The sequence below is a fragment of the Drosophila santomea genome, chromosome 3L (genome assembly GCF_016746245.2).
Source record: "Drosophila santomea strain STO CAGO 1482 chromosome 3L, Prin_Dsan_1.1, whole genome shotgun sequence".
Taxonomy (NCBI): domain Eukaryota; kingdom Metazoa; phylum Arthropoda; class Insecta; order Diptera; family Drosophilidae; genus Drosophila; species Drosophila santomea.
The window spans coordinates 19,171,392-19,182,839 of NC_053018.2; the positions used below are offsets into that span (position 1 = coordinate 19,171,392).

Sequence of the window (11,448 nt, forward strand, 5' to 3'; positions counted from 1 at the left end):
ACTTTGCGGCAGCGGATTGAGATACTTTCTGGTGCGGGCGACGCTCTGCCGACGACGACGCAAACGATTCTGCTCGATGCGAGCTGTGTGTTATTTCAGTTACACAGATTCAGTATCAGACGTGTTACTATACCGAACGGTTCTGCGCTCGCTCTGCGCTCCCATTTCCCCTAAACTACAATTAGATATATATATAAATATATATGTGTATATATTTATATATATGCACTTATGTGAGCGACTTGCTTAAGCAAATATTATCGCTAGAAATAATAAGAAGCCGCAAGTGGTGAAGTGATTAAGTTCGAGAAAGAAAGCAAGAGAAAAGAGAGTACGAAATTTCGAGTACCAGAAGGCGGCAGTGGAAAATCGAACAGAAATCCGCCGGAATCGCCGCCATGCATACGTTATTCAGCGACCAGAACTCCTTTACGCGCCACTATGCACAGACCGCAGCCGGCTACGGATCCGCATCCGCGGTGGCGGCGGCCAGCAGCGCCTCCGCGGCGGCAGCGGCACATTACGCATACGACCAGTACTCCCGCTATCCGTACTCGGCCAGTGCCTACGGCCTGGGTGCCCCGCATCAGAACAAGGAGATCGTGAAGCCCCCGTACTCGTACATCGCTCTGATAGCGATGGCCATCCAGAACGCGGCGGACAAGAAGGTGACCCTGAACGGGATCTATCAGTACATCATGGAGCGGTTCCCCTACTATCGGGATAACAAGCAGGGCTGGCAGAACTCCATTCGGCACAATCTCAGCCTCAACGAGTGCTTCGTGAAGGTGGCCCGGGACGACAAGAAGCCCGGCAAGGGCTCCTACTGGACTCTGGATCCGGACTCGTACAACATGTTTGACAACGGCTCCTTCCTTCGCCGGCGGCGTCGCTTCAAGAAGAAGGATGTGATGCGGGAGAAGGAGGAGGCCATCAAGCGGCAGGCCATGATGAACGAGAAGCTGGCCGAGATGAAGCCCCTCAAGCTGATGACCAACGGCATACTGGAGGCCAAGCACATGGCCGCCCATGCTGCCCACTTCAAGAAGGAGCCCCTAATGGACTTGGGCTGTCTAAGTGGCAAGGAGGTGTCCCATGCGGCAATGCTCAACTCCTGCCACGACAGCTTGGCCCAGATGAACCACCTGGCCGGCGGCGGAGTGGAGCATCCCGGCTTCACCGTGGACTCACTCATGAATGTGTACAACCCGCGGATCCATCACAGCGCCTATCCCTACCACTTGAACGAGGACAACTTGGCCACGGTGGCCAGCAGTCAGATGCACCATGTGCACCATGCGGCGGCGGCCCATCATGCCCAGCAATTGCAGCGCCATGTGGCGCATGTGGCCCATCCCCTGACCCCCGGCGGCCAAGGTGCCGGAGGTCAATCCTCCGGACACTCGCCCACCACGATCTCAACTCCGCATGGTCCCGCGCACGGGGGTTGGTACACCCCGGAAACGCCGCCATCGGAACCAGTTCCCCACAACGGGCAGCAGGGAACACCCACCCACCCGGGACATAACAACAACAACAGCAGCAGTGTCCTCAACCACAACGGAGTGGGCAACGGTGGCGGTGGAGGATCCTCCAGCGTGCTGACCAGCAGTCCCACCTCGGCACTGGGTTTCCGCGACATGATCTTCGAGCAGAACCAATCCTGCCAACTGGACACCGGCAGTCCCACCGGCAGCCTCCAGTCCGCCAGTCCACCTGCCTCCGCATCCGTGGCAGCGGCATCCGCGGCAGCAGCGGCGGCGGTGATCAGTAGCCACCACCACCACCATCACCACCATGCGGCGCTTAGCGGGAACCTGGGCCAGCTGGGTCAGCTGAGCAACCTGAGCCACTACCGGCCACATGTGGGTCACTACCAGGAGTACGGCATCAAGTACGGGGTGTAAACCTACAGCATAGGCGGGATTCTCGGCAGCTGGGCTCTCTTGTATATTCCTGTAAATATACCATATAATATACCCAAGAACGAAGCACAGCTAGGGGGGATCCTCCGGGATCCGGAGTCTTCTATCTCAGATCTTTTTGTTTTCCAACTTGTTTTCGATTTATCTGTATCTGTATCTGTATGTGTATACGAAATAATGGGGGACATAGTTGTTAAGCAAGCGCATTATTGTATTGTATTAACTGTAATTTATAATTGTAGTTCGTAATTGTTATCGAATTTAGGCTTAGTCCCAATTGTCAGCTACGCAATTTGTGATGAGGTTTTGCTACACAGAATATAAACTTAAATTAGAGCATTTTGTCAATAACTAAAACTACCGCATCGGATCGATCTATCACTAGCCTAGCCCACGTAAGCAATAATAAATTATACAACTAAATCGTAGCTATAACATAACTATCAAAACTAGCGTACCACCAATATGAGCCGAACAAAAAGTGTATTGAAAATATGTTAAAATATCTCAAATCGTGTGTTTTATTTGGCTCCCGTAAAGCGACTTTCGCCTTTCCAGCTTTTCGCTTGAGCTTTGCGTTGGCAAAACAGACTTTTTAGCCCGAAACTGGATAACTGGATAGCACACACGCAGAATTCCCAGATAAATAATTATTCAAGCCGTGTCCATTTCGAGGCCCGAATCAGTGAGTCATCCGGCTTCCAATTGCCACTGGAAGATGGCTTTCTGGGTACTGGGTAGCAGTGTCATATCATTTATCGATCAGTCGATCAGGTGGCTGCAGTTCTGAACGACTTGCAAATTGGCAAGTTGGCATGAGTTATTGATCGATCGGATAGGAAACACTTTCCACTTTTCATAGGAAACTCCTATGCATTCGACCTTTTGTAAAAATAAATGTTTTTTTCTAGGAAATGTGTGCTTTATATGCAAAAGCAGCTATTGAAAAGTATCTTCGAAAATGCATATTTATTAAATTCTCCAAGAAAGTGCTAACTTTAATATTATATTTACTGTTTGCTAGTTTGTAGTTATACTTATACACCAACTCGAAGGGAAAATTGAGGATCCTTTAAGCCACATGTTGGTAATTAAAAAGATCACATTTTATTCAGAAGAATCGCATTATTATTTCCTCTTTTAAAATGCCATTTGTAAAATAAACTGTTAGCTTTCACTGAGGCAGTCGCGGCACAATGGCCAGCAAATTACAAATCTTTAGTTGAGAAAACTGTGCCCTTAGTTTCCTTGCAGCCGCTCCTAATGGCCAGACAATTGCAACAAATTGGTAGAAAGCCAGACAACAGCCTGCAGTATTTTGAGCTTATTAGCCACTGAACCAGTTATCAGTTACCCAACCAGAGATCGATCGCAAAGCCAAAGATGCGCAGATAAAGAGCCACTGATTGATTGATGGCCAAAACTGATGGCTGCTTTCTTGATGATGACGATGGGGAGCTGGTCATGGTCTCGTCTCGGAACTCGTCTTTGGACCTTTTTTTTGAGTAAAGGCTGCTCGAAGCCATTGTCACTTGAGTAAGCGCCGCTTGGCGCCACCGCGGCATTGAGATCGCACTCGGGCAAGAAATCTGGTTATACTCGATTTGTGGGCTAAACTCGGCTCAGGTGTTTCGCAGTTTGTGCTCTTCAACGGCTGTTTTCAATGGCGGACAGCGCTCGAAAGCCAGTCAATAGGTATGGCTAGCTGGTCGTAGCCACAACAATGGAATACCGAATACCTGGCTGGGTGGCATGTGAATGGCGCTCGAGTGCCAGCCAAAAGTGTGCCAAAGACTGTAGGCCTGAAAGTAATCTTCAAATGGGAAGTACACTGAGCATGAGCATTATTTTCAAATTTAAATGGGCAGCGGAGTTGGTTGTTCCTGCGAACTCAAAGCAAACAGGAAAATGTAAGTTAACGTTTAAAGTTTAAACCACCCCATAAGTTAAAAGCTGTCCATTAAAAAACAACAATTAAGAGACGGAACTAAAGAGGTCCTAGCATCAATTTTAAATTGTTGATAACTGAGCTATATTTATTTATTGGAATGGGATTGGCTATAAATCACAAGTTAATTTAATTTTTGCACGCTTTTCATATCCATAAGCTCAATATTTTCAATCTGAATATTCGGCTGATCGGTGTGGAAACGAGTTTTGGTATGCAAATTCAGCACTTTTGGCAGCAAATACACATTCGATGCCATTCGATGCCATCCGGACTCTCCATTCGGTGTGAAAAGCAACAAAATTAAATGCGAAAACAACAAGAGTCCGGATGGAAAGTGGCTGTATGTTTGCTTGGAGTGCAGCCGTTGCTGATTGCGCGGGTGGTCCAGAATTTACAAACCAGAATCGGAATCAGGAACCGGGAACCGTGTACCGAGAATCGAGAATCGGGAATACTGTGTATCGCAACGCCAGGCGGCGGACAAGAAAAACAAATGCGATGGCGACAAAATGTTGCACTGTTTGCTTAGCGATAAGGACGCGCCCACACACACACACACACACACACATGCGGGGAAACTCGCAGGACAACAATGCCAAATGCCCAATAATCCAATCGAGCTAAAACGGGCGGCTTTCGAAATGGTTTTCGTTCGTGGCGCTCACAAATATTGACAGCTGTCTCTGTGGCTCATCGCGCAACCAGCCCGATTTACATAAATATTATTGCAAGCCTAATTAAATGCAAGTATTAGTCGGCCAGCTGCCAAATGTGCTGCATGCACAAGGATTTTCGTTTTCGTATCTACCGGATACAATGTATGTATCTATTCTACGACTATGACTTGGCCCGCGGGAGATCCTTTGTAATTAACGCTGCTTATTTTTCGCGCTTTTCAGTGGAACCCCACATGTACATATGTACATAGGTGGGGTACAACCCCTGACCCCCTTGATATTTATTTACCTGGCCAGTTGTGTTGATGACCTGTTATCATTGCCCCGTTATAACAATAAATTCCAGTGGTCGAGGCTCAACTACCGCGGTGACAACAACATCGCTTTTTCGCTGACGATGATGGTGATGATGATGATGATGTTGTTGTTGTTGTTCTTGCACGGTTTGGCGTTGTTTTGGCAGCTGTCGCCGCAATTAACCAGGCCATAATAGACAATGGCTCTAAAGTAAATTCATATCTCGCTGGTTTAATAACCACACTCACTTGCAACACTCACTCACACATGTGGATGACATTTGTAATTGGGTGTGGGAAAAAACGCACACAAATTAATGAACACAATTTCTGTTCGTTTTTACAGCGTGAAAAAGGTGAAATCACAATGGGAAAACTGTGACAAGAATATACATAATCTAGCTAAAGAAAGAAAGCCATTAACATCTATTAAGAACAAATCATGAAAATAGCACAGAATTGTAGGAGTGAGTTCCAAACCAAAATTATTATTTAGACTCCTCAATAAATATAAAAAAAATGTATTTAGAGAGACCCGCACTGGAGTTTACGACATTATGGGAAAAGGGACCAGATTCCGAATTTCACGATCGACTTCAGATTGATTGTTTGCTCTTCGCGGAATCAATTGAACTTTGTAGGAGCTCCTTTTACTCCACGGACTCATAGAGTAAACTTCCGCTTCCCTTTCGGCCCTTTGGCTCTGGGAAGGCAATAAAGCTATAGTCGGATTTTAGTGCCCTCGACCGATGTCTGCTAATACGGAATACAGAATACAAAATAGCAACGACAATAACAACAATACGGGCAACTGCATTTTTATGGCATTAAACAAACTTTGAGAGCGTGTGTTTTGGAACACTTTTGAAGTTTTATTGAGTTATAAATACGCAGAAATGACTTTGGAGTTGGCCAGCGGCAGTTGGCGGCCTTAGGCAGCAATTTTCCAAATTAATTTATGATCGATTTGCGCAAAAAACTAGAAGCACAAAATAAAAATCGCGAAACTCAGCGCCAGGCGTCGACATTTGAGTAAATTATCCAGCCACGCAGCAAATAGGGAAATTGCAGGGCGAGTTGCTCGGCGAGGAGTGAATCCAGTGCATCATTGGCCGTCTAGGTTACTCCACGATCTTGCAACTGGGGGAGATGTTGATTGACTGTTGGGCCTGGAACGCTTTGATCTCCGATCTACGATCTACGATCTCCGATGGCTGGATCGATGGATCAGTCATTCTGTAGGGCGACGCCAGCTAAAGGAGATCAGCGAGCCATTAAATGGTAGTTCAGAATCATCTGTGGCTTGCCTTTGATTATTGGATAATGTATTAGAAATTGTTTTAAAATGGCTCTCATGTTGGAAAAAGGTGCAAAATGTTAATGTACTAAATTATTGTAAATGTGAGTCACTTCACATGTCCAAATGTGCCCAAAAGTAAAATTTCCTCAAATTAATTGCACTCTGAATAAACGAATAATCAGAATCACCAAAAAGGCTGAGTAGACAACACTGATGCTTTCCCCCTTTCTTAAATAAAGTTATTGAATTGACTATCTGTGCTGCTGATGCATGGTTTATTTGGCTTATCAGACTTTTTTGGCTTTGATGTCACTGGATTGGATATATCACCATCATTTGGATTCGTTTTCATATTCAGATTCAGATTCACATTCAGATTCAGATTCAGATCGATGGGATTGGGAGCGATGTTTATGCGTCAGCCGGGCTTCGAATGTTCTTCTTATTTGTGCCTTGTTTTTTCGGCCATTTGATGCTGCCGCCGAAGTTGCCAACCAGTTGACGCGACATAAGAAAATAAATAAAATCGGGGAATAAAGAGAATTGCGAATAGTAAATGAACCCCTTTCCCCAAAGACTTATTTTGGTGTTTTCGCGCATTCAGCACTATCAAAGTGCCCGGGAACGGGGCCGACATCGTCTTAGGCCGAAAGTCAAATAATCAATTTCAGCCTGAAATCCGCAGCCGGCAGTACTAAAATCCATTGTTTATTTTCTAATTTCGTTGGCGTGTAAATCACGGAAACAACTCCTCGTTTGGCATTCCTGTTGGGAATAGCAGAAAAAGATGTAGCATTCTCCCCTTCTCACTAACCCATTCGATGTGCTGCCTGGCCAGACATTTTGTCGACAATTTCCAGGGAAGTGGCCATAAATCAATTGCAAAGCTTTCCTTTCCTTTCCTTTCCCTTCCTTTTTTTTTAGGAATTTTGTTTAATTATGCTGTGAGTGAAATGCGCTGTAAGTGACTGCAATCAGGTTATATAACAGGGCACATTTCATTCCGCCTGTCTATGGACTATTTTCCATGAATCGAATGGGGCCCAGTCGTTCGGAATCATTCACACCCACGCCCTTCTGCAAAATCCATGAATGAACAGCGACCATTCAACGAATCCGATCGTGGGGTTGGATTTTCCAATTTCAATTTCAATTCCAATTCCGATTCCGATCCATTTCGTAACCCAAGACACCCACCCCCACCCCCACCCCCACAAGCAAACACACGTTAAACAATCGAACGGAGAGAGGTGTATTGTTTAAACAATTAACAATAACATAAATGCATGCATAATTACCGCCCCATATCGTGTGTAATTTCAAGAGCTTTCGACGGAAGCCCGCTCCACACGACAGCCGCCAGAGCGTCGTCAAAAAACCCCACCGAATAATGGTCAGCGATCAGTGCTGATCAGGAAGAATTTGGACATGTTCAACTAAAGTAAAAAGTGAGCCAATGGCACTCCTGGAAAAAAGTTCTCCCTAATAAAATAAATGGTTATTCTGAATAAAATTTACCAAATGAGTATGTGGAACCATGAAGCATGTGGAGTATTTGTATGGAGTAACTTTAAATAATTGGAGTAATTTAATAACTAACAATTTAATACATTTATACATTTTTAACCAATTTTTTGAAACGGAAATTCCAACAAAAAATGTTCTTGATATTCAACACATTATTGTATAAAGACGTTCTGTAAAATAAGCCTCTTCATCTCGACTCAGTTATAACTAGTTTATGAGAATGACGAGATGTACTATAACATGTGTATTCATGTTTTCTTGACTAAGTAAGGGGACTATTATGTTATATATATTTTCAATATTATATATTCTATATTATATATATTTTCTATGGTATATATTTTATTTTTCGAATAATTTGGGCCAAAAAGTAGCCAAGCCAGCACCACTGACCCCCACAACGATGTTCAAATTGGGCAACAGGTGTACTGGGATCTAATGCAGGAGGAAGGAGGAGGGGGAGGAGAAAGGAGGGCCACTTGACCAGCTGAAAGCCTTAATGAGCCGATCTCAAGTGGACCCGGATTATTGTCAAAAGGTCCCCATGCCAAGGACCCAACTGGGCTATACCATCGCCATTCTCCACTGGCGCCAAGGTGTTTATGGTCGCCAGCGAGCTAAACAAACCGCAGCAACTGAAGCTGCAAAGGAGGAGAAGAGGAGGAGTGGGTGCACTGGAATGGATCGGAGGAGGAGTGGAGTGGAGGAGTGGCCGGGCGAGTTCATTGCGCCACGGGTGCACTGCAGATTTATCGCCCACGGAGGTGGTAAATGCGTCGAATAACGGAGATCTTGGGCTATAAAACAGACACCCGAACTGGACTACCTAGCGCCAGCTCCTACTGCGGCTGCAGCCATGTCCGGGTGTGGGTGCGGGTGCGGGTGAGGTTACCGATCCACTCCCAGCCACATCTAATCCGTAATCCCTCACACATGGCGCGCCCGGATCTTCAGCCTCCAGGGGAAAGGGCGTGCCGCCCGGAGGTCGCATTGAAGAAAAACCACAATGATATAGGGCTCATATTGAAAATGAAACAGATATAACTTTCTTTTTGGGAAGAGGAAGTAATACATTCTCACTCAGAACTTTTGTACAAATACAGGACGCAGTTCAACGAAACTACAGAAGTATGACTACTTTCAGTGTTTTAATCATTGCTGTCCAATTAAGTTCTGACATTATGTTCAAAATCTCTCAAAAACGAGAAACGGTGTTTGCTCCTGCGAGCTGAAGATTATAGGAGTATACCCTTGTTGTAATTATAATTCTATTAATATATGATAAATAAGAACATGCAAGTCAGAACTGCCAACGACAGCTGTGCGGCGTAGTAGTCCGATTTGCATCGGAATATGACCAAATATACCATATATATACATACGATCTAAAAAGCACTTTTTAATAGTAAACAATAAAACTCAGTGGTTTTATATTATTTTCAATTATGTATATGATATAGTGGTTAAATTAATTGCTAATTTTGTGTAGACACGGACAACGGACAGACGTTAACTCCGTTGATCATACTGATCAAGAATATATATACCTCATAGGGTATCTGTTAGGATACGTTACATACACAAATTCTTTGTAACAGAAACATATATTTAAATTCTAAACAGTTTAGATCTTAAAAACTTATTTTCAATTTTTCACCTGATAAGTATCTATATCGCAAATGAGCAAAGTTTCAGAACTTCAAAACGGAAGTCTGAAATGGCTATAACACTACGTAATTCAAGCGATCATCATTAAGGGCATGATCCCGAATCGTGTTTACGGAAGCCAAAGCAATTGTAAATAAATATATCATAATAATTATCGCAAGTGGAAGAGGACCGGCGATAAACTTGGGCAAAGCAACTCATTTAGAAACGGATTGGCAGATAAATCTTTCGGGCGCAGAATGCAGTTTACATGGAAACCATATGGTGGAGTCCCAAGGAGGTGCTAATTTATGGTTACGACAGCTTTTTGGCGTTCCAATGCAATGGTAAACAAACCGGATTTGGAATTTGTAATGGGGCTGGGTGGAGAGACCCTCGCGAAAATGCCAAAACCACCTAGAGTACGGTAAAATAGTAGCCACTCATGGCCAATTTGGCATCATTCATCCATGCGCTCGGCATATATATTTATTGGCTTGTTTGTGTAACCCAGATTATAAAAACAGAAGCCTAATCGTTCCTCATTTGGCAGTGCGATCTGGCAACTTGGGCAGTTTCAGATCGATTGTTATTAATTTGTTTGCAAACATATTTCATGCGCTTTGCCCAATTCCGTTCAGCGGGGTAGCTGTCCTCTCTACATCCCCGAATCTACAAGATACTCCACATCCAGCAGATGTATCTGTATATGCGTTTTCTGTAGCACTCATGCTGCGCGTCGAAAAGTCTACGATTTCCGTTCCTCGTATAAATCAACTGGGTGGGGAGGGAAACAAGTTGAAACTCGGAAAAAACGCCAGAGCAACAACGAATTTTTCTTCATTTTTATCTATTTAGGGAAAGTGCGGCTGCCCACTATTTATTTGTGCATAATAAGTTTTTTGAATGCTGACAGTGGAGGTGCGAGAAAGGGCTGCCGAGGGCCCAGTACTACACAGTTCTTCAGCAGAGGGACTCTTTATAATAAAGTTTTAGAGGTGGTGATCTGACGAAAAAGCCCCCTTTAGCCACGCCTCTGTTTGTGTTGGGGGTTTGGTAATGTCTGTGCTGTCTATGGATATCAAAATACCATACAAATCGTCAGCTCGTCATTTTTCAGACAGTTTTCTCTGCGATTTATTATTGCGCTTACGTGTGCAAGGAAGTAAAAGTCAAACAGTGCTTTAGCTTAGTATGCGGACAGCATAAACGGAAAATAAAATGTTTAAAAATGAAAATATGATATAATAAATATTTTCAAAGCTGAAGCACCGGCACACATCCTTAAAGGATAGTGTAACACCACTTGTAGAGGCAGTGCCAGCCGCAGACTTTAAACATCCAATTGCATCAGTATTTCTTGCCCATCTCTTAGAGCACGAAATGTTGTTAGCCGGTCCAAGCCCCTCCTTGTCCAGCTTGATTTCCATTCCTAGCATCTCTGAGAAAAAAGAACAGGTGATTGCCATCAACCCATCCACTCATTTTCCTTCAACGACCATCAAAAGAAGTTTTTGAATACGCATTTTACCCAACAGTCTTAGTAAGCGGCATGTATTAAAAAAAGAAATAAAATGAATCCTAGATAAAAACTGGGGTACTGATTTAAGCTTAAACTAGCACTTGTGGAATTCACTTGTGGCAGTCACTGTGCCGCCTTGGCCAACCTGCTCCCTCGATCCCATATTTCCCGAGACTTGGGGGCGCGCATGTGGGGATTGCTTATTTATGTACATAGTTCTTGGGTGCGTGGTGTGTGTGTGTGTGTGAGTGTGAATGTGGGTGTTTGAGAAGCAATTCATTAATGATTTTTAAAATGTTGCTAATCGATCGTTTGCGCCACAATTAATGTCAGCCCGCGGCAATTGGAATGTGTTATGTGAAATTCCAGACGGGACGACTTGATTCATTCGACCGGGAAAATAAAATACGAGAAGAACGGTGGACCGCCTGTCGAGTCTTCCGACTTTGACCTCTTGACGGGCTCATCAAATGGCCAATAAATGGAGTCGAGAGTGGATAGGGATGAAGTGCTCAACCTTTTGACCGACCACAATGCAAATTGGGCTAAAGTAGAGCACACCCAGCTATTCTATTTTCTTTGTTCCACATTCGATTCCATTCT

At 44.3% G+C, this 11,448-nt stretch overlaps 1 protein-coding gene across 1 annotated transcript; it reads left to right on the forward strand.

The window, feature by feature from the left end:
• The first annotated feature begins 126 nt into the window (after nucleotides 1–126).
• Nucleotides 127–2,437, forward strand: LOC120449885 (fork head domain-containing protein crocodile). The gene is made up of 2 exons (XM_039632562.1): nucleotides 127–2,320; nucleotides 2,379–2,437. Exon 1 carries the CDS (start codon nucleotides 399–401, stop codon nucleotides 1,905–1,907), a length of 1,509 nt encoding a protein of 502 aa, XP_039488496.1. The 5' UTR covers nucleotides 127–398; the 3' UTR covers nucleotides 1,908–2,320; nucleotides 2,379–2,437.
• Nucleotides 2,438–11,448: the final 9,011 nt, after the last annotated feature.